Here is a 27,338-nt window from a genome sequence, read left to right on the forward strand (position 1 = left end):
CTCAAAATTACGTTCAAAACGAATAAACAACATCAACAGAAAAAGTGTTGGAAATATAACGAACGTTGTGGTTCAAATGTCTAAATTTCTCTTTCATCTGCTTTCGTTTCCTCTCGCAAATTGCTATAATCATGTTCGATTTTTCTCGCAAATTCTGCGTGACGCCCTCAGTTTGATTCAGTTGTAATCAGCGTTTCCATAGCTTGAGCGTTTGCGCACGGTGGATTTAGTGCAAGACCTTGAAACAGAGCTGCGATACGGTTAAAAATGTGACGAGGCTAATGCTTTTGACTCAAATGTTTTAACAAAACTTTCAACGAAATGTTTAACCCATCCATCCCTGAATGTCTCACACTCTTTTGTTAAACTTTCAAGCGGGGGAAAAACGACGTAAAGTGGCTCCCCCAAAATACTTAAGGCTTTTTGCTGAACTAGAGTGAATAAATAAGATATTTCCGAAAAAAAAAGGATTCAGTGCATTGACACTTTCGGGCAACGCCGCGAAATTAATTAAAGAACTATCGTTTCCGTTTAAGCAAGCAGGCAAGGTTCACAACTACTTCAATGCACGTTTTGTTGTCCATTTTATTTGCCTCGTTATTCGGCTTTCAACCCATGCTATTTTTTTTCGGGCAATAAGGCCTCCGCCCCCCAGGTCCGAAGGTGCCCGTACGCGTCTATGTTACACTATACAAGGATTTCATTTCTTTACACATTATTATCTGAGCTTTATGAAAGTTATTTTTGACGTTACTACGGGGGGAGGGGTAGCATCTAAAATTACTTCCGATCTACAACTTCCGTCCACACAATTTTTGTCCACACTTCCGTCAACATCTGGTCCATTTTAATATCCTCATTCATTGCATACTTCGCGGCACGCTGCATAAATGAGCATAAAAATCCTCTCTTGAAATAACATGTAGTTTTTTTGAATGTATAAAACGTGAACATACAGCCAACATATGATTCTTTTAAAATGGTTCTTTATAAATTGAGGAAATGACTCGAAATGACAAAATAAACATTCTAGAGGGTGAAAAACGGGCATAAAGCCGAACTAAAGCGGATTTGCTTGCTCTGTTCTTATCCCTTCTTGGATCTATAAATCAACAACAAACAAATGGGTTGTACTTTAACTTCCTTTTTAACATTTTATTGATAAATACAAATTGCTTATAAAAAGCACATAACAAAATATACAAGTTAACCTTATTAACATTAATTAAAAATAATTTTCGTACATTATTTTTTATCTTGTGTTGTTTTTCACGCAAAAATTTATTTAAAATAATTTTATTTCATCCATCTGTTTAAGTTCCTCAAATTCAACCAGATCACGATGTTCACTAATCTAACAATCTGAATACTAATCTTCTCTGGTATTTAAAAACTGTACAGTGTTTATTTATTATTATCATTGATCTATTTTCCCACAGGGTTCATAAAAAGTATAACTAAACGCGAACAAGAAATTTAGCGTATGGTTTCTCATATATATTTTAAAAATGACATCCTTATTTCAATACAGTATTAAAAACATAACTTACATCACGGTCTAACGACCTTTTTGAGCCTGCACAGGCTGCAGGGCTTTGTGTTCTTGACCCGGTTTTGATAAATGCAGACATATATTGGCAGGGAATGGCTGCCGCCACCTGGCTGTGGCCTCCTGTTGTCTGGGCTCGGGAATCGGGGAAAGCAGAGGGGCAGCAAGTGACTGACTGTGTAATTCCAGACATTGCCTGCCAACATTATGTCTGGATTTTTGGAAACGTGGTTGCCTGTGGAACCAAAACTTTTTCGCCTGACGCCCAGCGATACAGGTTTGAAAAAAACGCAGACGCAGTATTTTTCATGAGCCGAACTCAATTCGAATTTGGACCGACCCAAATTGACAAAAGTACGCCTTTTGATTCAGACGCCGTACTTTTTGGCCGTTCCGAGGCCGTTCCTAATACAGTTCTAATAAAATCAGTCAAACTGCTGGCAAAATACATTATAATAATTTATGAATTAGGATCGGCACATGAAAAGTAGAACGGGTTAGCCGTTCCAAATTGAAATAGCCGATCTAATTTGATTCAGACGCCGATCTTTTCATCTACTTAATTCAAGGAATTAGGTTCGGCTCATGAAAAGATCGACGTCTGAACCGGGCCTAAGAGTACTTGACACCCGAAATAACCATTAGGGAAAACTGCCAGTAATATATCGTTCTGCACGTGCTCTATGCAAGTTTCCCAGCCCCACCCCACGTGTCTTACGGTTTTTTCTGTCACGCAACTGTTACCAGTGTCATCACGCTGTTGGGAAAGAGTTGCGTGACGACAGAAATGCTCAAAATCTCACACTAATTAATTCAAAATTGGAGATTTCGTGGTGACATTACTTGTAATGTTATGACTAAGTGTGTCATTACCAACGGACGCCGTCCCGTGCGAGGACGGCAAAGGAACTAAAAAGCGTATGGCGACTGCAGCGCCTAATATCAACAAAGAAATGATTAAAGGAATAAGTCGTTTTCTGACAAGAGACTTTTTCTCTGATGATGTAAGTCTGCTACGGTCTTTGACATCACACGTTGTTTCATCAGATTCACTTTCTTGTTGAGTGAATTCAAGTTGGCCATTACTCGTGTCACGTGACAGTAACCCAAGTCGGAACTGATTGTTGTCAGCATGAAATCGGCTTAAGAAAGGAAGAGAAGACGTTCTGTAAATCCAGGTTGAAAGAATCATATCTGAAAAACGGGGAAAATATGTGAGCCTTTTGATAATGTAAGGTATTCCTCTACCTGTTCACTCTAAATGCTAATTACAAGAACTAGCCATAAGCAATGTTCACTCTAAGAACGAATAACAAGAACTCGCTATGAGCAATGGTTTAGTATAGCACACTTTATCAACTTTGTACAAAGTATCAGTTCTCTTAGTCTCCTTTGAAGCTTTTTTTTTTCATGGGATGTCATGCAGCGTACCCCCTCCCCTCCCCCCCCCCCCCAACGAAACGGCTGCTCATATCCGAGCAAAATTCTTTTCCCATTGTGTTTGTGGTTTATTTGTGGTCTATTGAACAGACCAATCGCATACTAGCAAAGCGCGAATGGCGAAAGCGTTTTGCGTGACATCCCACAATACGGCTGCAAAGAGAATACAGTTAACTGTGTGTTTTCTTCAACTACAACAAAACTACTGCATATATACACTCCAAATAGGCAATTTTAAAGTCTTCACTAAGTTTTCAACCGCTTCAAGTTCCTCCATCCAATCTGAACAATTATGGAGAATGGACATTCACTGTATGTGCCCCCAAGTTATGGAACTATCTTCCTTTTTAAAAGATATTTAAACTCTAAGGTAATTTAAGTTTCATTATTTTATTTTCTTCTTTATTGTGAGGCGCTTTAGAACTTTTGTATAAAGCGCTATATAAATAATTTCATTATTATTATTATTATTACAATTAGCACTCTATAAGTTGTCACGTGAGTATTTCATCTCAAGTACATGTCATATAACCTAGCGGCATTATTATTATTTATTTGTCTTCAAACCTTTGCTTGTCATTTTAGGCAACGACGTTCTGGGTTTCAATGTACATACCTGACTCTGTTTTGTGAATTTCTCCATTGAGTAACTTGTCAGACGTTTGGTCAATTACAGGTTTCACTCCTATTCTTTCCTGTGCCTGATTAAAATGAAAAAAAAAAACACACACAAAACTCAAATGCAATTACGCTGGACTGGTCGCTTCCAGTTGCAGGTAGCCTGCGAGCAGGCTCTCTATTCGGGGGCAACGTGAATACCTTCGGCGCTCGAAGAGTTCAATATTCACGTTGCCCCAAAATAGAGAGCCTGCTCGCAGGCTAAGTTGCAGGGTGTATTTCAACTACTTCATTCCAGGGGCATTTTACAAAATGCGTTTATTTTAAAATAGTAACCACATGGAAGCGTAAAATTCGCAAAAGACATCCTTCATTCATGACGTCATCATGACGGCGCCTAAGCTCCTCCTTCTTCCCCGGCGCACATGCGCGAAAGAGCTCTGGAGTCGAGAATGGCTTGGTGGCTATCCAGTGTAACATCCGCTGGAGTAAACTGTGGTCGCAAAGGGAGGTTCCTTTTTACTCCAGTCTCTCTAGCCCGGGGGGGTTCTCCCATAAATTTTGGATAGGGGTGTGCCGCGAAGGTTCTTAAGCCCTGACCCTATTAAGGATAAAGAAAGCAAAAATTGATACCCTTTTTAAGGCCCAAAACCGAAAAATGACACCCTATTTAAGGGAAGGAGAAGCGTTCCGTGACGACCCAAATAGCGGCTAAACCGCGCACGGCCAAACACAAATCTTTATAAAATCGCTTTACTAATACTTGAACGGATAGTTCGGTTTTAAGATACCATTAGCTGATAGAATTTAGGTACCCTATCTAAGGATCACAGCGGGAACACAATGCCAAAAGGAGCAAATATGATACCCTATTTAAGGATCTGAGAACCTCAAAAACCATACCCTATCCCGCGACACATACCTGATAGCCCAATATGGGAGTACCCCCCCCCCCCGGGCTCTCTAGGCAGCCAGGTCATGTATCACGCATAATAATTAGACAGCAATCCACCCTCAGGTAGATACAGTAAAAATCCACGTATAGCAGCAATTTTCCACTTAGCCAAACGGGGAGAAATGGTATTAAGTGATGACAGGCAAGGCTTGAAGGGGCACCAGCGAAACAAGGTGATATGGAATTTTTGCTGTATTAAATAATTATCTAGAATACAGTTTAGATGATAACCATACAGTAAATTCATCTTTCTAAAGTAGTAACATGCATGTTTAGGCTTAAATTTGTTTTCTGTATTTTCATCTGTGCCCTCATTTTTTGTAAAATAAGAACCTATTGAAAATTTTAGGCTAAATAGGTTCTTATGAAAAGGGGGTTTAAAATGAAAATTTTAGCCCAACAGGCTCTTAAATTTTAGGTTCTTACATGTGGGTTTTTACTGTATTTAACAGCATTACTTGTACAGTAAACACCCGCGTGTAAGAACCTATTTTTTAGTAAATTTTTTAAACAAAATTTTTAAAAAATTTTTAATAAAAAAAAAAAGGAAACTGTATTAAACAGAACAAGACGTGTTTCTATGGACCCTCTACACATCAAGCCGCATCATCATTACTCTGAAAAGACGACTAACTTTCCGTTCAAATGTAAGGATGTACTCACTAGCTTCATTTGTTTCTCCCAATCCGTTCTCCATAGCAGAATCACATATGAAGAGGCCTAGAATATAATCAATAGAACAAAATTAGGTAAAACCAGGAGCCCATGTTAAAACGAAGTATTAAACTACATACGTTAAAACAACTTCACAAAACTGACGAAACTACAGCAACTGTAGTTAATGTAGTCAATAGATTTATATTACTAATATAAATTGTTAGGTTCTGATTAGGCCCGGTTCAGACGCCGTACTTTTCATGAGCCGAACTCAATTCGAATTTGGACCGACCCAAATTGACAAAAGTACGCCTCTTGATTCAGACGCCGTACTTTTTGGCCGTTCCGAGGCCGTTCCTAATACAGTTGCAATAATTTAGGTAAACTGCTGGCAAAATACATTATAATAATTTATGAATTAGGATCGGCAAATGAAAAGTACGGCGTCTGAATCAAAGCCGTTCCAAAGGCGTTCCACAGGCGAAATTCTCGGCCAAGCCAGGCGGGAAGAACGGGTAGGCCGTTCCAAATTGAAATAGCCGTTCTAATTTGATTCAGACGCCGATCTTTTCATGTACTTAATTCAAGGAATTAGGTTTGGCTCATGAAAAGATCGGCGTCTGAACCGGGCCTTAGGCAATAGTTTTAGCTTTTAATTAATTATTAACCAACAGATAGTAGGTTAAGTGTCCCCAATTTATAATATTAGTAGAGGGGTGTTCCCCCCCCCCCCTGGGCTAAGATTCTTTGACACGCTATTAAAAATTTGGATTGATTGATTGTTTGATTGATTGATCGATTGATCGAAGGAGTTCGTGCTTACCTGTAAAACGATTGCACCAAGCAGACCGATCCAGAGTCCTGTAATACAAAACAAAAAAAAGTTACATACGATTGTTGCGCCAGTCATATTGAACATGTACTCTCCGCTCTGAAGAGTTTGTAAACAGAAGATGGAATTCCAAGTACTGTCTGTTGACTGTTATTCCGTACCTGTGATATCATGGAAGACGAAAAACATCAAAGCTATGCCAAGAGGAAGCCCAAAACAGCAATAGGCTATAAAATTGATTAGCACTCCTATCATCTGCCGACCAGAGCCACGAACAATTCCGCAACAGACACCCTTAAATGGAAATTGAACATTAATTTGTATCACTTAATACACAGTTACAAGCTCTGCTAGACTGCTACCTCCCCGACTGCTACCTGTTAGGCTTTTCTACTAAGCACTGGAAGTTCTTTAATTATACTTTTATTAAAAGCTTCTCGCGGGCCAACAAAATTCTCGGTTTTGATTGGTTCCGTGCAACAGCACGCCTATTGGTGACGTAGTTGAAGCGAGATCACGTGGGTATCCTATTTGATCTTTTTCGAATAGGATCGTTCAGTTAGACACCTGCGCTATTCGCGTGTCAATTACGTGCACTTCAATGGGTTCTTTCTTACTGTTCTTTATTGCTTGTAAAAATGATCGCATATATCACTGACTTTTTCATTAAGAGGTTCTTATAACGTCCAAATGTCGGAGCTCATATCGATTTCAGATGTGACGTCACCTCACATGACTATGCGAACTGGATGACAACCTTGAGTTCGTTTCTTAACAGGTTATTTCGACAGTTTACAGCAAATAGAAAGCGCAAAACGATATTGGAGTAACGTCAGAATACCCCGCCACTTCGAAGCAATACCTGAAAAACAGCGGCTACATGGCTACGCAGCTACGTTGCTCATGAATTAAAGAACGAGGTATACTCATACTACGCGGCTACGCGGCTAAGTGGCTACGCGACTACGTGGATACGTGGCTATGCAGCTACGCGGCTAAGTGGCTACGTTGCTATGTATCCGTGTAGCCGCATAAGTTGATAACTCTGGACTCAGTTGATTTGGTCGTTGGTTCGTTGGTTCGTTCTTTAGAGTGCATGCTACATGTGACATTGCAAGCAGGGAAAAAACTTATGATATCCCCCCTAGATCAAGACACTAAAAATAACCCTTCTTCAGCTCATTCATAATAATTTTATAATACCTGAATTCCATCAAACACAAAAAAGGCTGACATCACGCGCATGGTCTTTTTGTATAACGACAGAACATCACTGCAAGACAACATGAAGAAATCATTTAGTAATCTAGCAGTGAGAGAAAGAATTCTTTGGAGAATTCCAACCCCTCTTTGGTCTTATCTGTTAATTGAAATCTTAAAAGATTGCGTGAAACAACTACAAAATTATATTCCCCCCCCCCCCCCCCCCCCCCCAAAAAAACAAAAACAAACAAAAACAAAAACAAAAAACCCGCACGCCATTTTGAGCTCTGGCTGGAGTGACTGTGGTGTGTTCTTGGGTAAGATGCCACACTCTTACAGTGTTGCTTAGACTGCAAATCAGTCGTATCTTTTGCGAACGGGGGGGGTACGAGAGCAAGAGGTCTAAGCAGTTTTTCATTACTTTAGAGAAAAAAACGAGTGCTTTGCAGTCTAAGTGTTGCTCTTCGTCCAGGTGTAGATGGGTCTAAGCCCTGGCCAGGGGGGGGGGGGGGGCACTCGCATATTATGAGGTATATAGGTATATGCCACTGTGAAGGGCATGGTTTTCAGCCAGTTAAGTCTGGGATAGGGTATAAAAATCAGAGAGTTTTGGTCTAGAAAAGGGTATCATTTGCCGGGAAACTGATCAGTGGTATGAAGAATGAAGTCCAGAATAGTAATAAAAACTCGGAAGAAAAAGAGGCTTTCCTTAATGTAAATAAAATCATCGCGGTAACGTTGTTGACAGATGGTTTTCCATTTAAAACACTTAAAAGTGATACAGTTCTAAAATAAAGCAAGTCTGGGATAGGGTTGAGATTTTTGTGTCTTGTCTGGTATAGGGTTGCAAAATCAGCTAAACATGGTCTGGTGAAGGGAAAGGGTTTCAAGTTCCCCCCCTCCCCCCCCCCCCAAAAAAAAAAAAATCACTTTATTTAGCACTGCTGTGCTACGCCCTCGCCGAAGGGAATCACGGGGCCAAACCATGCGCAATACTCAGCAACTGCATCGTGCCGAGCCGCGCATGGTTGATGATACACTACCGTGATCCCTCGGGCGGTAGAGGGAATCGGGTATTGAGGGTAATGTAAATATATAAACAAAGTGTGGAGGAGTTGAATTTGAGACAACAAAACACAAATCCATTCAGTGGCAGGAGGAGGATTTGAACCCGGGACCTTTGAATTACAAGTCCAACGCCCTACCACTAGGCCACACTACCTCCTGCTCCTCCTAGCGGCACACCCCACCCAAATATATGTAGAATACACCCCGCCTGGGGTACCAGCATATTATGATAATGGGGGTAACCCTGCGATGGACAACTATCCCATCCTGGAAGGAACAGAAATACTTGTGGTGGTGGCTTCATTTTACAGAAGCCAGAAAAAGTGTACCACATAAGTGGTCTATTTGGCCTGTTGCAGACTTTTATCATGATAATACAAACCTGTTGTTTGTGAAAAGCCTTCCAGTGGTTTCCTGAAGTCCAAAGAAGACAGCAAATACAACAACCTCTATACACACTGTGAAAATAACAGACACACATCAGCCAGCTGCTAAACACATGTAGCAGTGCACTGACAAATTAACTCTTACATGTACCTTATTGTTACTTATTTTCGCGGGACTAATTTTTCGAGATTTTCAAAAATTGGGAAATAAAGAAACCACAAAAAACTTATTTTTAACGTTTCTTATCATTAGGTATGTTTGAAACGTATTTTTTGGCCATGAGCAGTAGTCATTTGTGGGCTAGGTGACATAATGACTGCATCTCACAATCACACTATGTTTTTCAAAAATACAACTAAGAAGTAAAATAAAATGAAGTGTGAAATAGAAAATCAAGTTTTAACTTTATTAAATGACAGTTTATGGTAGGAAATCTTCAGAAAAATGTCAAACACCTCCCTATTAGTAGGTTTATATAATAAACAAAATAATACGTGGTTGCTTGAAATTTCTCTCCTTGTGTTCAAATTAATATCGATAAGTGAACAGCTACATAGTACAGTTGAATCCCGATAACTCGAACCTTCAAGGGAAATCGAAAAAGGTTCGAGTTATTGGGAGATTGAGTTGTTGAGGGTAAAACTATACGAAAATGACCTGGAGGGGAATTGAGAAAGGTTCGAGTTATCAGGAGTTCGAGTTGTTGAGGGTAAAACTATAAGAAAATGACCTGGAGGGGAATTGAGAAAGGTTCGAGTTAGCGGGAGGTTCGAGTTACTGAGGGTTCGAGTTATCGGGATTCAACAGTACCAGTAATTAATATTGGTATAATTATACTTCTTTAGTTACCAATAAGTGAAAGGGCCACTTTGACTGTCTTTTTCGCTGCCTGTGCATTGCCAGCACCAAGAGCATTTCCCACACGAACACTGGCAGCAACACCAATTCCAAGAGGAATCTAAAGAGTTTTAATTGTTTAGAATTGTTTACAATCCTCTATTTTTCTATGAAGTTGTAGAGATCGATCGTGGCATTCGACGGGCCGCCATCTTGGTTTCTGATTGGAGTGAAAACTGGGAAGAGTACAAAAAGCCTGTGGGTGGCCCATGGGTAGGGTTGCGGGGTTTTTATGGCACGATTTCTTCTGCCCCATGCAACCCTACCCATGGGCATTTTGTACCAGTTTTCACTCGCGTTCGGGTAGACTTGCTTACCAGTTGGGTTTACAGAGTGCAAAGCACGAGAGCGGGGCGAGAGTCTTCTACCACCAAACCGGAAACGAGAAGCGAACGACTTTTGAAAAGTCTAGCGTTCTGGAACCAAGATGGTGACCTGTTGAACTCAAAAATCCATCTTAGCTCTACGACGTCACGGAAAAATAGGGGACTGTGAACAGTCTTCAGATTGTTAAACACAAGGGCTAAGCCAAGTCCAAGGAAGACTTTTTTAAACACTGCAGTAGAAGGCTGTCACTCCAGCCATCTGTTATAACATATACTAAAGACCTCAGTCCTGTTCACACTATTAATCCAAATAAAAATATTTTAAAAACAGATAAAACTTTTTACCTGCATCTACACATTTTCATCCACGTTTTTCTTATAAATACGAAAATGCTCAAATGAATGATAGAAAACTTGTCATTACTTGAGCCCACTTTAAATTCAAATTCACGACTACAGCGTTTTTGAAAAAAAGCCTTGCTTTGGGTAGTCCAAACCATGCCACCTATCTGGCATTTTCAAATTGCTGAACAGCGTTTACAAAAAAACCCTGTTTTCAGTGACCAAAATTTAACACTGTTGTAGTGTGGACATTAAACTAAACTGGAGGGGAAAAAGAACAATATACATTTGCACATTTACCAGGATTCATGCGGACAAGGCCTTGGTGTCTAAAATTCCAAAAATAAGCCTTCCTTCTGACCCCCCCCCCCCCCACCAAAAAAAATGATGTAAAAGTTCTAAGAAAGAAATAACTTTTTGTAATAAGCCCAGAGAGCTTCGTCTTTTATTTCATGTTGTTACAGAGTATGCTCAGAGACCTGTAACAACTATAAGACTTGTTTTGGCCTTCATATCGTTTTATTTAAAGTTTTACTATGTAATATTTTTGTACATGCACCCAAAATTTTCCAGATACAGTATCAACGGGAACTCGGCAACCAATTGATACCCTTATGCCTGCTCAAGAAGTTGGGGAGTGGAGCAGGGGGATGGGAGAGATTGTAATTATTATTCATTATAAAATAATGATTTCTAGTACAAGAAGAGTTGTCCCTCACCATATAATTAAATGCTTGCCACTGGAAAACAATACCATAGGTTCCTAACTGCACCTCACCAAGGGTCCCTTCCAAAAAGAACAAAGCACATCAAAAATAAATTCATTGATCACATAATAATTATGAGCTAGCAATTATTGCTAGAGGTAGTGAACGGTCCAAAAAAAGTATGTTAATGTATGTATCTGTCAAAAGTGTTCAAAGTTCGCTCATTTACCCCCTTAAAACTGTAGTAAGCCACCTTAAATATTTAAAGTAGTTGAAGACATTTTACTACAATAAAAAAAATGTCCAGTTATGTCCTTTGTTAAAGATGGCTGGAGAAGTAGTACTGTTACACTGAGACTGAGGTATAAAGCACAGGTGACCACAGGCCGCCGATGCTCACCAGTTCAAGCTTGGGCTACCTGTGCTAAAAGCTCTAGCAAGTGACAAGACTCTTTGGTTTCAGTGTATGGTGGCTAATAAGAGCTCATTCTTCTAAATGGCCAGCTCTAGTGACAACGTTTTCAAATTTCTGAGGTGGTCTGAATTATAAGAGCTTTGACTGCAGCTGAGTACCTGCTAAAAAGGCTCCAAGTTCAAAACTCCACCAATCAATAACGGACATCACCGTGCCAGACACAGCAAGCTTAATAAACTGTCCCCAGTCTAACAGACTGTCAGTGGTCCAGCCTGTAATGTATGAGACAGTTTTTTATTAGTGTTTTAGAGAGTAATCACGGTTAATAATAAGGTGCCAACAGATAATGATAAAGAATGTGTTTGTTTAAACAGGGCTATGGTAAAATCAATACATTATTTACTGACCAGGCTATAGCATCTCATCCATTTTAAAATCCTCATTGTAAGTTATTATTTTCGCGGTAACTTAATTTCGGAAATGGAACAGGCATTCGCGGACTTAAATTTCGCGATTTGGCAAAAAGATTTAAAGTAATTAAATTTCGCGAAAAGTTTCATCTGGCCGGCATTAACAATCAGTTAGTCTCAAAATTGGTACAACTATAATCCAAATAGTTGCGGCACAAAAAAACTTATAAAATTAAACTTAAACAGTTGACATGTTCCTTTACAATAGATAACCGACAAAGGAGACAAACGCTGATAGTAAGAAAAAAGGAAAGTTCGCGAGAACCCGCACAAAACGCAAAAACGAAAATTAAGTCCCAGGAAAATAAGTAGCAAGGAGGTAGTAATCTGGGACTTTGTTATACACCAGTTCACTCAGGTTCCACTTATGTTGATACATCACGGTTTAAATAATGAAAATACTGTGTGCAATAGCAACCCCGCGGCAGAGCGGAACCCCATAACCATAGAAAATGGAGAATCATGCAGCACAGAAATAGGAGAACCATGCACTTTATTTTTCATGGTCATTTTGGCTAGCGGCATGGTTTGTGTGTGCATGCACCATACGTATGTAAGATGTCACAACCTTGTTTTCTATGAGTAGCAGTCAACTTAGCTGCGCCTTGTTGACCATTGCCTCATAGAAAACTCAGGTTCATAGTCTAATTGTTATTATCAGAAACCCATAAGGGTTGAAACGTGTTACTCCCTATGATTCGCATTGTACAAAGCGTTTGCACATTCGTTTACACTAAGTACCATATTTGGAAAATCACGAGAAACATTTAACCAATCAAAATTACTATAATTGGATTAAATTCACAGCGCGCGCTAGCTTGCGCTCGATGGCGTAATCTTGTTTTTGAACAAGCTTGGTTGAATAAAGTTAAATTTGGTTAAATTCTCCTGTTTCATCTTCTTGAAGTAGTCTGGAGAACTTCGCTTCGATACACTTAATGTATTTCTTTAGTTTCTGTAATAAATTTACGGCCTTTGGGTCACAATTCAAGCAACTTACCGCAAACCCAAAAATTATGTTGCGTGTGTCATTATGTGTATTAAAAAAAAAAATGCATGTAATTGACCACTCCCCGAATGGGGCTTTTCATGGCCAATGTAAACTAACTCTGAGACAAATATTATAAATGAACGAAACATGATTAAGAATCCCAACTGGCAGGAGGCAGACCAGTTGGCTATTTTACAAGCGTAGCCTAGGAGTTGAATTCGGGGCTACTGAAAACAACACCCGCTAGTGGTCAGAACGGGACTTGAACCCGCGACCTCCGGATTTCAAGTCTGGCGCTCAAACCACTCCGCCACGCTACCTCTAAAGCATTCGCGTACAAATTCTTCGTGTTTCCAAATATGGTACTTAGCAAAATGAATATTCAAACACTGTGCGTGCGCGTTTCACATTTCAACCCTTATGGGTTTCTATTATTATACATATTGCTTTAATATAGTGAACATATTTTACCTGGCCATGTTTGTTTATGCAGTTTGAAAGTCTTTATATAGGCAAACATTAACAAAAACATTATCACTGTGGAAAGGGCCCAGCTGAATGCTACACCTCTGTGAAAAATACAAACACAATGTAATCATTACAAAACTATCAATTTATAATTATTATACACTATATATATATATATATATATATCACACATTATTTTTGGCCTAAAGGGCTAGTTGAATAAATTTCCAACAAAACATTTCAACTTGAAGAAGCCTAAAACAAAACAATGCAAAAAGTGTCACCACTTTAAATTAATTTGCATTCTTTGATGCAGTCATATTTATATCTGATCAGAAGCCGAAGAAAGCTTCCAGTGACTTCTGACTGGATTAACTGCACAAAAGAATGTGAATTAATTTAAAGTGGTCCTTAAAAGTGGTCACACTTTTGATGAATTCCAAGCCATTAGGTGAGGGCTTTTCTTCCTTAGATGTTATTGTTCTGAGGAGGAAAGACAGAAAAAACCACAACATATATTTCAAGATAAGTTTTCCTTAATATAATAATATTATTAATATTGCTATTAGAGATGACAGTTGATGATCATTTTATCAGGATCATGCTTAGCGGGATAGTAATTATGGTGTAGGTCTGAAGGAAACTATTTCTTCCAAAACGCTACTAAGAGAGGTCCAGCAACCTGTTAAGATTTTATTTGATATAATCTGTGGCATTGGCGAATTCAGAGTGTACATTTTCTGCCCTTTGACGTTAAAAGAAATTTGAGCAGGGGGATGCGCACCCCCAGTGGGAGGTACATGCTTGGCTTGGAGTACTATGGGTCCCCATGTTTAAAAACACTCCAACACCCCTGTAGGCTGCTCTAACAAGCGTGCAACTTATGCCATATATTGGCAGTTTTTATGCTAGAGACGTTAAAGTCGTCTAGACGTCTTTAACGTCTAAGACGTTAAAGGCGTTTGGTTTAAAAACGGGACGCATTTAGTAGAGGGCACTTGAGAAAAAAAATAAATAAAAAATAAATAAATAAAAAAGACTGGGTTCTACACTCGGAGGACACTGGACACAAAGACGTTAAAGCCATCTGTCTTATTTACCGTTTTTATTCTAGTTAACAGCGCCCAATTTTTATACTGGATGCCTTTAACATCAGAGAGAAAAAGCTGTCCGTTAAGAGTGTTGTTCAGTCGCTCTTACGAAACGACATTTAAGCCATCAGATGTTAAAGGCCCCTGTCTTATTTACCATTTTAAAACTAGATGTTAAAGTTGTCTGGAGACAGCTTTAATGTCAGACGGCTTTAACGCCTCTAGCATAACAACAGCCATTATGTTTAGATGTCCCCTATATCTAAAGGACTTGCAACTATTGATACACAAAACTTTTCTTTAAAACTAATTTTTCATTTGGATTTGGATAAGATCAAATTACATCTCAATTAATTTAAAAGATGCAGCTTACCTAAACCCCATATTAAAGACAAACACCATCAGCGCATTGATACCAATTTGAACAGCATTGGAGACTAAACCCACATAAAGCACTGGTTTTACAATGCTCTAGAAATAAAATAATAAAATTAATAACTTCATGAGCATACACCAAGTGGATATTATACACTCTTGTCGGTTGTTTATAGCTACCTTTTTTGACATATTGTTTACTCTCCTTAGTTTAAAGACCTGTCCGAAAGCATTTTGAAACTTCCTTTTGTATACCAATTTAGCTGCAGCTAAAAAGGTTTTCAGAATCATACATACCTGAGTGTGAAGATACCATTGCAATAGGATAAATAGAGAATTGCACTATGAAAAAAAGATCTGTGTCAATAATAATAAATAATTAGGCAATGATGCAGATCTTAAAAAAAGTTTTTGGTACAACTTTACCCTTGGTTCAATTTGGCCAGTATTGTTTTATTCTGGTGTATGGTTATTGCCCAAGGTCTTTCTAGTATGGACCAAGCAAAACAAGTCTGCACAAGAAAGACAACTGCTGATATTCTACCGATATGCTATCGAGCTTGTGAGAGTTAGAACACATTGGCCGTTTTTATACTAGAGACGCGTTACCCGTCTAGACGAGCTTCGTCAAAAATTTTGTTGCTCTTCTGGTGATGCGTCTCTAGTATAAAGAGGGGCACAAGACGTGTTACGCGTCTAGATGTGCTTCCTTTCGTTATCTGTCTTTAAAGACGCATTCCGAGAAGTAGCTCGTCTAGACGGGTAACTCGTCTTTATACTAGAGACATAACCAGACGAGCAACAAAATTTTTGGGTAACGCGTATAAAAACGGCCATTGATTATAAGGCTTTTTTCTGGTGCTGTCGCCTAGTGCATTTTTATTATTTCATAATAATTATGAACCAATCTTCTTATTGTGACAACAAATTTATTATAATCTAACCTTAATTCAATCAACTACTTTTTACACTTAGGATTGGTGAATAATGGTTCTTCAAAAAAAGTGTGTCTCGCTGAATTTTACTCAAATTTCAGGGGTCTCGTTTTGTCAATTTTTCTAAGAGTCTCGATTTCTTTTGCAAGGCTAAGAAAGTCTTGTCTTGGGCTCGCAGAAAAGAGGTCTGTCTTGCCGTCTCACAAAGTCTGGAATTTACCATTTGATATCACTATTATTAAGTGCATTGTCTGGGAGATAAATAACACGATATAATTGTATTCACAGCAGACTAACTTGCATTTCATAAAACTTGTATAATTTTAATATGTAAGGTTTATGGCTATTATATTTAATAAATATTAAAAAAACTTACTATTAAAGCAGGAAGGCATATAAGAAGAAATTCTTGTGTCAAACTGGATGTAAGAGAAATGAAAGAATAACAATAATCATTGACTGGAAGAATTTAAAAAAAGAAAAGTGTTTATAACCGCATGTTGCATAATGTTTCTACCTCTGTCAAGGCTTATGGAAAACAGGGTGGGGCTAGGGTGCCCTCAGCAAGCAAAGTTCTAAGGTAAGGCAAGGTTATACCCTCTACACTGAGAATTAGTCTGTATTTATTTTACAGAAAGAAAATTATTACTCTAATCAAAACAAGAGAAAAAGTGATAGGTCACCATACTCGTTTTCGAGAAAATGACAATTACCTCTCTGGTGAGGTCAAGCACCTCAAAGAAAAAGCTGCCTTTTTTAATGCGTGCATGCTAATCACACGTAGAATTATGCACAGAAGAGATGCGCAATGCAATACTGGGGAATAACCTTAAAAGCCCTGGACTTATACAACTTCATAGGAGGTTTTGAATGGGATTATGAATGGGAGGGCTTATATCTGGGGGGAGCTTATTATCGGAATAAAAAAAGTTTCTAAATGATCTAATGACAGCAGCATTGATTGATATACCTTTTTCTTTACCTGGTTTTGAAGCAAGCTGTAAAAACTCATAGAGGGGGACTTTGGGGTTTTCGGTTTCTCGGTTTTGGCCTTTTTTTAGATCGGTTTTTCGGTTTTGGTGTCTTCTTCGGTTTTCGGGTTTTCCTTCTATTAGCATATGGTTTTCGGTTTCCGGTAAAAATACTAGCGGTTTTTCAGATTTGATATTTGCTCTGGTTTCCGGTTTTTCCAATTTGGTTAACAGTTTCTCTGAGAGCATTCTGGTAGAAAGAAAACCTGCTTTTATGTTTAAATTGCAAGTTAGAGCAGTGAAAAAAAATCCCTTTCTTCCTTTTTTCAAAATCTCGAGGTACCAATTATTATTAAGGTTACAGCTTCGGAATTTGGAATGTTATGTTTGGTTTTGATCGAAATTCACTTCGGTTTTTCGGTTTTTTATGATTTTTTGTGGGGTTCTTCGGTTTCTTACAGGCCCCAATGGCCCCCTTCTCATAAGGAAATCAAGTTCATTTCAATTTTTGAAATGATATTGGCAGAGGGGGCTTATTTTGTGGAGACTTGGATGTAATTTTTTGTCTACAGGAAGGTGGGCCTATAAACAGGGGGTGGAGGAATTTTACGGTTATTTCTTATACTTACTATGCAATGTTCTTTTTCTGATGCACCATCAACAGCAGCAATTCAGCATTAATCCACAGAGTCCACATAAGTATGCATGCTATTCCTAAAATCCACACCCCTCTCTGCAGTACAACACCGACCATACGAAAGTTCTTGGCTCCAAATGCTTGGGAGCTTAATGTTTCCAGAGCAGAACACAAGCCAAAGAAAATAGAAACTCCAGTGATATTGATAAATGATATAGCTAATGTTGCTGCAGCTAATTCAACTTCCCCAACATGTCCCGCAAAAAACAAGGTGATCATAGAGACCAAATGAAAGAAGAAGTAGCCTAATACAGTTGGCCATGCGAGTGTAAACAACCCTTTGAGTTCATCAAAAGTGCTTCTTGACAAAACTCCACCACAACAACCAGACGTCTTTCCTTGTAGACATTGCTTGCCTCTTTGTCTAACATGTATCTTGAAATGATTGTTTGGTAATCCTGTATGCTCCATGTCATCAGTCATTACGTGCGTGACTTCCGTCATGTGATCTGCAAGCATGAAAAATAGATAAATTCATAAGAAATAAACAAACAAGCAGATGCCTTGTTTACAAGTCCAAAACTACAATGAGACAATGAGTATGACCAAATGACATGGACAATCGACACTTACTAGAACTTACTAGACACTTACTAGACACTTACAACGAAAATGGCAAATTTGATAAAATTTTGTCATGGGTTTAGTGACAGCTGATGTAAGCCTACCATGTTGACATAATTATTATTTAAATAATTTATTTATAAATTTGACAAATGTAGCAAAATTTTGTGAAATTCATCAAACCTATGTCAATTAACTAAACTTATGTAGGTTTGCCATTTTGATAAACTTATCAAATTTGACAAAGGGGGCAAAATTTCATCAAATTTGTCAAACCGGCAAAGTTATGTCAATTAACTGACTCTGGACGCAGGCTTGCCATGTTGACTGATTTGATTAATTTCACAGATGACGAATGTAGTGAAATCTTGGCAATTTTGGTCTTCAGGAGAAAATGAAAGCTGTTTGCGGTGTAGTAGGTTTATAGAATGTGCGACCCCCTACAAGATTTCTTACACAAGAGCCTTTGGGCACTCTGCAATAATTATTCTAAGAGCACAGCTTTGTTCCAACTACGTTATTGTGTTATGTTGTTCATACTGGTGACATAAAACATCGTGAGGTGATTTTTGCATTTGTGTGACCTTGCCATTATGTCGCTAGTGTGAACCAGGCCTAACTGACAAGGCAAGTACTAAAACCCGAAACAACGAAACAAAACTGTTGAAACAACCGAAACAAGGAAAGAGAAACTGCTGAAACAAGCGAAATAGGCGAAATGAAACAAAATAAAAAAAATCAGTCTTTGGCTGGAACATGTTCAGCTTGAATTACAAATCACGCTCCTCAAAATAAGCAGATCACGCGTCACACTTGAACATAAATTCACGGATCACGGCTAGATGTGAGCTGTTTTCACCTGTCACACACTTATTTTTTCCCAAATCACTCATCACGCCTAACACTGAACCCAAACAGTGCCATTTAACCAAAATTAGTTTTATCTGTTGACTGGAAAATATTTCTTTGAGCAACAGCTAATTACGGTAATTCGAAAATATTATTATTATGATTTATATGCTAATTCACTGACAACAAGAAATTTCATTTCAATTTGGTAGCCCCAAAGACTGTCGGAGTTGGATTCCCTAAAAAAATGTACGCGGCCAATTTCTGAGAGCTTGGACATTAAAACGAAATAGTGTTGAGGACAGAAAGCATTGATTATTCAGTAAAAAGTCATATTTTTCTTATCATTTGGAGCTACATGGCTTTTCCCACGCTGTGACACGCTTCAATGGTAGACGCTGCCTCAACTCGGGTAGAAGGGCTATAAAGGAGGACTTTTGCAGTCCTAGTTCTAGCCGGGTAACTCGGCTAGCCGGGGCACCTTTCCTCCATATTAAAGCATTATAAACAGGCCCTAAAAGATAAGTCTTGTTAATTAAAAATCTTACCTTTTAAAAATCTTCGCGCAACAAAGCAAGCAAGCTTTGTCTGTTTCGGGAAACCAACACGATTTTTGAATAAGCCGATTCCCAATAGATGTCTACATCACTATAAAGAAGAAGAAATACACCATCAATTACCGGCAGGCACGGGCACGATTCATAATAACCCGACTCCCAAGAGATGTCTTCTCGCTATTGCACCATCAAATGTATCACAGGTTGATTTTGACTCGGGGATGCCAAAATCAATGTGACACCGGTTTCCGCGCTGTTTTCGGCGAGCAATCAGATTACACCATCACGTGCTTGATCCTCTCGTACACAGATTTTCCCACGGAATGTAAATTCCTTGGCCGACTCCAATAAAAGATAAGGCAACTCTGATAATTTAGGATCAGCTGTTTTTGCTGCAAAAAAAAAAGAGTCACGACTTCATTTCGATTTCTGTCTGAGGTCTCGTGTTGTTTGCTTTTGTGCTTTCATGCAACGCAAGCTCGTTCCCAGGTCCCTTTCACTCCCGGGTTTCTTTCTGTTTCACTCGAGATGTACTTCAAAGAAATGCAAGTTACAATGGCCATATGTATTTAAGATGGGGGAGAGTTCTGACTTGAGCTCTGACACCAGTATCAACATTAAGAATTGGTAAAAAAACCAAAACAAATTGAGAACACTTGGAAGCCCATGTTTAGTGTACTTGATGTGATTTTTTTCTATTATTAAATTGCCCGGTATGACAAAATATCAAATTATTTACAGCACAGCTTCCAGTGAACAATATTTGAAACAATCACACCCTCAATTCATTAATATATCTTTCCCTCAAGTAATCAACCCAGCTATTATTCGAAGAAATATGGTACAATGTTGACTGAAGTTGACAATTTAGTGCTACGTTCAGCTCAAAGTTGGTGGGAGACAGGGTGACCCAATGGGTAGCCCACTGGACCCCAGATCAAGCGGTCTGGGTTCAAGCCCTGGCCGGGGTGACTGCATTGTGTTCTTGGGCGACACACTTTACTCTCATAGTGCCTCTCGCCACCCAGGTGTATAAATGTACCGGCGAATTTACTGCTGGAAACCGGGATAAGCTCCGGCTGTATGGGCCACTTAGCTCTACACAGACTTTACCTTTTTCAGCTCAAAGATCAGTAAAAAATTACCCTTGATAATCCGAAAAATTTGGATTCTTAGTCACGGGGAAAGAAAACAAAAGAAGTCACATAAACTTAGGTGAAAGGGTGAATAAATAATTTCTTTTGTTGAAATTGGCCTATTCCACATGTAGGGTTAGAATCAAATTGTTTCATATCAGCTCATTCTGAAATGCAAAAAAATCATTTTTGGTAGAACGAACCCTAGCTAATCCTACGTGACAGTAGACTTGCCCCAAGTCGACTCTTTGGAGCGACGAAGTCTAACGTGACAGCAATCATACCCAGTTTCAATTGATTGTTTGAAAATGACATGACTGTGCTGCTTGCGACACTATTGCAGTTGGAGGAACAAGTGCCAGTTGATGGCGACATCACTTCACCGAGAAGTGACTAAGCACGAGATTTTCATCCCAGAAGTTGCTTAGCAACACGAAGTAATTATACGGGTGACGGCTTTCGAAGTTATTGAGTGCTCATCCTTGTTTTTGATTGGATGATATAATTCGGAAATTCTTTGAGTGCTTCAACAAGATTTGCCAAAACTGGCACTTTTCCGCCAACTGATTGATTGTTTGAAAATGAAGCATATTCTCCTTTTCACATTTGTCAGTTGTCAGGAGGGAGCTACTGTCATGAACGCCAACAAAAGCACTGACAAACTATCATGGAAAATTATGTATTTAATACAAGTATGGCCTTACTCTTGATATTTCAATGGTCTTAAAACTATTACACTGGTTCAATGATCTAATAACAAAAACAGTTCTGTAACATTTTTCTGTCCATTGGAGAAGATTCTTCATTCCTGCGGCATCCACTTCAGCCAATGAAATTCATCACAACCAGATGTAGAATGACGCTAGCAAAGATGAAGTCAGCAAATGCTCTCTCTGGGGAGATTCCTTTGAAGTCAGACATGTTGGCTGGGTTACTCTGAACTCGTAGACAAACTGGAATGGAAAAATGAGATAAAAAGTACTATTATTTTTTATCTAAAGGTTGCAAATGGTTAAAGTATTATATTGAATCAACTTCGTCACTTTTTGTTGGTTAAGTTTGTTCCCAATCTTTTGGTAGATACTTGTTGTACATTTTTCTCTGTAATGTCCTCCAATAATATATTGGTCTTGTAGATCTCAAGTAGGAGGTGTAGTGGCCTAATGGTTATGCGCTGCACTCCAAATCGAGTGTTCCAACTTCAAGCCCTAACCAGGGTTACTGCATTGTGTTCTTGGGCAAGACACTTTACTCTCATAGTGCCTCTTTCCACCCAAGTGTATAGGTGAGTGGGCACGTTTTTAATATGCAAGCATGTTTTTGCTTTGTCATAGCAACAAAACTGCATGCCCTGGTTTCTTTCGTGTCCATACTTTCATTCTACTATGTCTGTAGTTCACAGGGGCACCCAATGGATCATTTCAGTGGATATATGTTCGTAAGGCCTGTTATCCCCTTAGATTTTCTTTAGTGAAATGTCACCTCTAGCCTTTGTAATATGGTAAATATAAAACCTGTTGTTTTTGGAGAGGTAAAAATGTTCTTTATGGGTATGGGAAAATGCCAGCTACAATTTTCTGAAAGGTAACAGCAGCTCGCAAATTCAGGTAAAAGATTTTGCTCACTTAAAGTTTCTGCAACTTTAATATTTAGCAAGAAAATCCAAAAAGTCTTAAATGTGTTAGTTTACACTGTCAGATATCCTTAATGATACAGGAAGACAGTACAACGACATTACAAAAAATTCTACTGAATTTCCTCATTGGGTGCTCTTGAGTTCAGTACAATCCTAATCAATAATAATATTGGTGTCAGTTGTTAAGACACTTCCCCAGTCCCATCCTGATCAAAGCTGTATGGTAGGGCTCAAGCATATAAATTCAACATTGACTTATTTTCTTTTATATCTTTTTTTATTACTTGCTACTTTTTGGTGGAGCCATTGTGATCTTATCTATCTTCAATTTTCTTTATCAGTGTGCAAGGAAAGTCCTGGAGTCCTGTCCGATAACCTGGTGCTAGTGAAATTTTTCTGTCGTGTTAGCTGCGTTTATTCACACTTGCCCAATTAGCCTGCGTGGCCGGCGTTCAAAGGAGAAGGAGAAGGGGAGTTCGAGCGCAAAGCGCGAGGTGCGAGGAGATAGATCGGAGAAAGGGGGAAGGGGAACGCCTGCCCTGACGCTATTGTTTTTTTCATACCGCCCCTAAAGTACGTGTCATCTGCTTGCCCTCTGTTTTACGTCTGGCTGTCAAAATTATCCAATCTGATCGATGCCGATTTTCGCGGGGAAGTCGGGGAATAAAACCCTTCACCGCTCGAATTGCCTATCTAATTTCTTTTCTTCTCGTCTTATTGTCAAAAATATGGCAAAACAAAATCTTTTCATGGTAGATCAGGTCAGATATATCTTCCTTGCACCCTTCAACTGCGAATTTGTTACGAAAAGTTGCCGTTCTGAGACTGAGAGAACGTTTATTTCAATCAAGCAGCGTTTCCGGTGTTCGAGTTTATGGCGTCGGGTTGCAACCGGCCGTGGCCCAAGCAACTTTATAACTCACAGCGTGTAGAGCTTACCCGCTGCTAGAACTTGTTATTCTTCGCAAATTCAGTACTTTGATACCAAATCCTACAACCGGGCCGATTTCTTTCAAAGAATCAACCGCTTCGCAGAGAAATCGCTCATAACATTCGCCATTGGATTCATCTGCATTGAATGAAGGTTGAGAACAGACCACAGCCATCAAATTAATCGATTGAATGACATACATCTGACTGATCAGAACAATCAATTTTCACACTCTATAAATTCTGACCAATCACGATTTTTGCGTCCAGAATCTGGATGTAAAAAACGACAAAAACAATAGCGTCAGGGCAGGCGTTCCCCTTCTCCCCTTCCCCGATCGCGCTTCGCGCTCTCTCCTTGCACCTCGCGCTTCACGCTCGAATTCACCTTCTCCTTCCCCTTCGAACGCCGGCCACGCAGGCTATTGCCCAATGGGCAAGTAACATTTTTGGAATTTTTACTTGGCAGACCAAGAAAGGCCACTGAGAAATGCCTTCAGGCTAGCTTGCAATGGTTCCAACTTGCCCAAAGGGCAAGCTGGGAAATCCATTTTCTTAATAAATAATTATAAATAAATATTTCTATAGCGCCTATCCAGGGCTGCTCTAGGTGCTTTACAATAATGTTAAAAAAGAACTGTACATGTATAAATCTTAACAATTAAAAATGTGCATTAAAAGTAATAAAAAAGTAAAATCTTCTTTGCACCCTGGAAAGACTACTCAGTGTTTATTTTATTTTATTATTTAGAAAGAAAAAAAAATTCCAGTTTCTGCAGGTTAACAGATCAGGTAATAAAATATATTACTGTTGTAGTTTTCCCCAAAAATTGCTTTATAGTCGATGCATTGTCGCTTTCGGAAAAGAACTCTTGAGCGGTATTACCCCTTCATCTAAGCAAACACCACGTGTCCCTCGCGAGCTCACGATATACGTGTCACTCACGCAAGGTTGCAGTTGCTGTGACATTTTAAACGCTAGTTTAGGAACATGAAAATCAAAGAAAAAACACTACTGTTCAATCATTATTTTGCCTCACCTCCTAATACAAAAGATCCAACGCACGAGATAAATCCAGACAGAAAAGAGTTGAATGGAAAAGTCCCCACAAGACAACAGTAGGCAAATTGAATGATCCCCGTTAACATGATGTAAAACAGATACGCATCCACTATCTTGAGCTTCTTTGGGGTCGTCTGGGTGTATTCATCGTAGAATTTCACCAGGATGTTCTTTATGTTGGAGAAAGTATCCATTTTTCTTGCCTGCGAGACAAATCGCGATCCTTTCTACCAACAAAAGCTCGTGGAAAGAAAGAAGCAACGCTAGGTTGCTTGGCACGATGGGTAATTTTCCCCTTCGAGGACTGGCACTAGTTCTAAAAATTTGGCGCCGAAAAATTTAATTTTTGTTGGATTTTCAACTGCAAATCTCGCTGAATTTTCCTTTCGGTTCTTTTAAAATTGACTCTTCATCGATAACAGCTACTGCTAAATCTAACATCAAACCTTAGGGCCATTCGTGGCCGTTAACAAGCGTTAGATTACTGTAAAAACATTGAACATTGCCATGGCTTCTGGCGGTCCACCGCTTCGTTCTCATCCAAGTTCAGAGCTTGATTATTTTGATATCGACGACATAATAGCGACACAAGGAAGGATACCTTCTAAGCTAGAAGTACAGATATACAACCTTGGCTTCTTAGATCCCAGTTCAGAAGGAAATGATATGCAAGCTGGCGCAAAACTCGAACTACCTCTATGGCTGGCAAAAGAGCTTTGCAACAGAAGGCGTAAGGTAGTCACTGTAGACATTCCTAAAGCTTACAAGGACAGCTACAGGGAGATATTCAAGGCTGATGCAAGTGTTGTGGATCTTCATCGACTAGGGCCTTATTTCTATGAGTTTGGAACGAAGTTGTTACATTTTGATTTTGAAGAAAATTCTCAAATGGCTTCTTCCATGCAGGAGGTGAGGTTGTTAAGGCAGTGTTGGGGTTTAGGGTTAGGTGATGACTTTCTCTAGGGGTGGACTGTGTCAATTTTAAAGTCCCCATGGGGGAACATTTCCTTAACAGAACATAATAGTTAATTGTGGTTTTCAGTGAAATGCAAACTCTGACATTCAAAATCCAACAAACGATTGCGTTTTTTGCTGCCGTCAATCATATTTATGGCGACAGCTAATGAACCATGAAAAACAGAAACAAGCAAAATGGATCGAAATCTACCAATCACAACCGAAAGACTTGACCTTTTGACCCGATTAAAGGAACGTCTGTTTCCCAAGAGGTCCGCTAAGATGATTGACGGCAGCAAAAACGTAAACCTTTGATTTAGGATTGAATTTCAGAGTTCGCATTTCATCGAAAACCGCAATAAAGTCCCATGACAATCATCCACACTGTACTAAGTTGTGTTGTGTCCTGACAAGAAGGTCCTTCTTTCAAGCACCTCTCAGGGAGTAAGCGGTAGGTGATGGCCGGTCCTTAGAATAGGCAGAAGTGGTACATCAACACTACCCCCACTTGTTTTTCTTCACAATGTGTAGGTGTAATGGCAGAATGGTTTAAATGGAACACTGTGTTGTGTTGTTTGGCAAAAAATTTTACCCTCACCTTGCTTCTCCCCATAAAATGAATCAGTATTGATAAGTATGCAGGTGAACTAAGCTAAAGGTGCATTTTTTATCCACAATTCTGTAATAAGAATGGTTGGGACAGAATAAGCAAAGGGCAACAGATAAAGTTCTGGGGGGTGGTAGTGCAATGGATTTGCATCCCTTCCAGAGGAGAAGCAATACTTTTAGTCGCTAAAATCATACTGAGGAAACCCTGTTAGCTCCATTGTCATGTGGCCTATGGAGAAATACAATTTTGATCACTGTAAAAAAATGAAGGTCAGAAAAACATTGATATATATATTTTTTCTTTTCAGACCTTTATCAAGAGGTTAAGAAAAATTATGGATTCATCTCAGAATGCTGCAAATCAGGATGCTTCCCTTTTGACAAGCAAACTAGATCACATTGAAAAACAAGTGTTCTCTGCAGGACGCAAAGGAGTTAGTGAATTCCTTCAGTGGGAAGCTGGAAATACATCAAAACTTACAACCTCAGAAACTGTCGTGAATCACAAAAAACGCAAAAGGTCCATGCTTGAGTGACTCATTAATTTGCTCATCTAGACAATCAGTTTTGAAAGTCCATAGTATAGCATGACAAGATGTAAATCCATATGAAGGCAGTAATTTTATGAAATTCTGTCACTTTTACATTATGGTCAGCCTGTTATTAAGACATCAATTTTTGTTACACAAGATGCCTTGACTTATCAATGACATTCACAATAAGGATTGCAGTTGAACCCTGTTATCTTAAATTGTCAAGGGATATAAAGAAATACAAAAGGCCCCGCCGCGAGAAAAAATAATGCCTGATCACAGGTTAACGGATTAGAGTTTGAGATAGTGAGGTTCAACTGTATTTTTTTCTCCAGACAGTTGCCGCACAGGCTTTTAGCCAGGTGGGAGTCCAGGAGTCCTATGGACGGCCACTTTTCAGAGAAAATTAATATGAATAACTGTATACAGAGGTGTTTTTAGCAAATTTGGAAATCTTTAGATACCTTTGCACTGATAACTGCAGTGAAACAGCTTGCATGCTCCTCAGGCCCTCCTATGGGGACAAAGTCAAGCCTTATAAAAATTTGGACTCCCACTTTTTAAATCCTGGCTAAAAGCCTGTTCCCGCAACACGTACAAGCACACGAACAGGGCTTGAAAAAAAATTGACTTCTAGCTTGGCCTTTGTGCAAGCAACTCTCAAATTTTACTTGCCCATGTTACAGGCTTGCCTTAGCCAGTTAGGGCGCTGGCCAGACTGGTATATTCGAGAACAGAGTTTCGTTATTAGTCAGATTTGTCCTAATTTGGACTCCCACTTTTTAAATCCTGGCTAAAAGCCTGTTCCCGCAACACGTACAAGCACACGAACAGGGCTTGAAAAAAAAAATTGACTTCTAGCTTGGCCTTTGTGCAAGCAACTCTCAAATTTTACTTGCCCATGTTACAGGCTTGCCTTAGCCAGTTAGGGCGCTGGCCAGACTGGTATATTCGAGAACAGAGTTTCGTTATTAGTCAGATTTGTCCTAACAAATCAGTCAATACAGAAATTTTATTAGTCTTCTTTTTAAATTAGTTGGAAGATGGTTTGCTTGGGCCCTGCCCATCAGGTGGGTAAGCATGAAAAGATTTTGCTTGGCAGGACAAACC

At 39.2% G+C, this 27,338-nt stretch overlaps 3 protein-coding genes across 4 annotated transcripts; 1 reads left to right on the forward strand and 2 right to left on the reverse strand.

Moving 5' to 3' along the window:
* Positions 1 to 1,128: 1,128 nt before the first annotated feature.
* On the reverse strand, positions 1,129 to 19,819 carry LOC144651465 (multidrug and toxin extrusion protein 2-like). 2 transcript variants are annotated; one of them, XR_013570322.1, is made up of 17 exons: positions 19,356 to 19,819; positions 17,327 to 17,843; positions 16,103 to 16,145; positions 15,089 to 15,133; positions 14,790 to 14,887; positions 13,329 to 13,426; positions 11,555 to 11,668; positions 10,994 to 11,061; positions 9,559 to 9,667; positions 8,705 to 8,780; positions 7,255 to 7,324; positions 6,213 to 6,345; positions 6,043 to 6,080; positions 5,226 to 5,282; positions 3,606 to 3,690; positions 1,567 to 2,743; positions 1,129 to 1,516 (listed from the first exon to the last, which is right to left on the reverse strand). XR_013570322.1 is itself a non-coding variant. In XM_078511406.1 (16 exons), the coding sequence occupies exons 2-16, from the start codon at positions 17,836 to 17,838 to the stop codon at positions 2,358 to 2,360; spliced, it is 1,932 nt and encodes a 643-aa protein (XP_078367532.1). In that variant the 5' UTR covers positions 17,839 to 17,843; positions 19,356 to 19,819; the 3' UTR covers positions 1,129 to 2,357. The 2 variants fall into 2 exon arrangements, 1 of the variants encoding a protein (XP_078367532.1); XM_078511406.1 differs by having other exon boundaries at positions 1,129 to 2,743.
* A 1,346-nt stretch (positions 19,820 to 21,165) lies between these two features.
* LOC144649572 (dolichyl-diphosphooligosaccharide--protein glycosyltransferase subunit DAD1-like) lies at positions 21,166 to 24,392 on the reverse strand. The gene is made up of 2 exons (XM_078509085.1): positions 24,107 to 24,392; positions 21,166 to 21,453 (listed from the first exon to the last, which is right to left on the reverse strand). The coding sequence occupies exons 1-2, from the start codon at positions 24,321 to 24,323 to the stop codon at positions 21,323 to 21,325; spliced, it is 348 nt and encodes a 115-aa protein (XP_078365211.1). The 5' UTR covers positions 24,324 to 24,392; the 3' UTR covers positions 21,166 to 21,322.
* Positions 24,393 to 24,454: 62 nt separating this feature from the next.
* Positions 24,455 to 26,453, forward strand: LOC144649571 (DNA replication complex GINS protein PSF3-like). Its single transcript, XM_078509084.1, has 2 exons — positions 24,455 to 25,038; positions 26,004 to 26,453. The coding sequence occupies exons 1-2, from the start codon at positions 24,637 to 24,639 to the stop codon at positions 26,229 to 26,231; spliced, it is 630 nt and encodes a 209-aa protein (XP_078365210.1). The 5' UTR covers positions 24,455 to 24,636; the 3' UTR covers positions 26,232 to 26,453.
* The last annotated feature ends 885 nt before the right edge of the window (positions 26,454 to 27,338 follow it).

Source organism: Oculina patagonica, chromosome 4, assembly GCF_052425735.1.
Source record: "Oculina patagonica isolate OP01 chromosome 4, crgOcupat, whole genome shotgun sequence".
In the NCBI taxonomy this organism is placed as follows: domain Eukaryota; kingdom Metazoa; phylum Cnidaria; class Anthozoa; order Scleractinia; family Oculinidae; genus Oculina; species Oculina patagonica.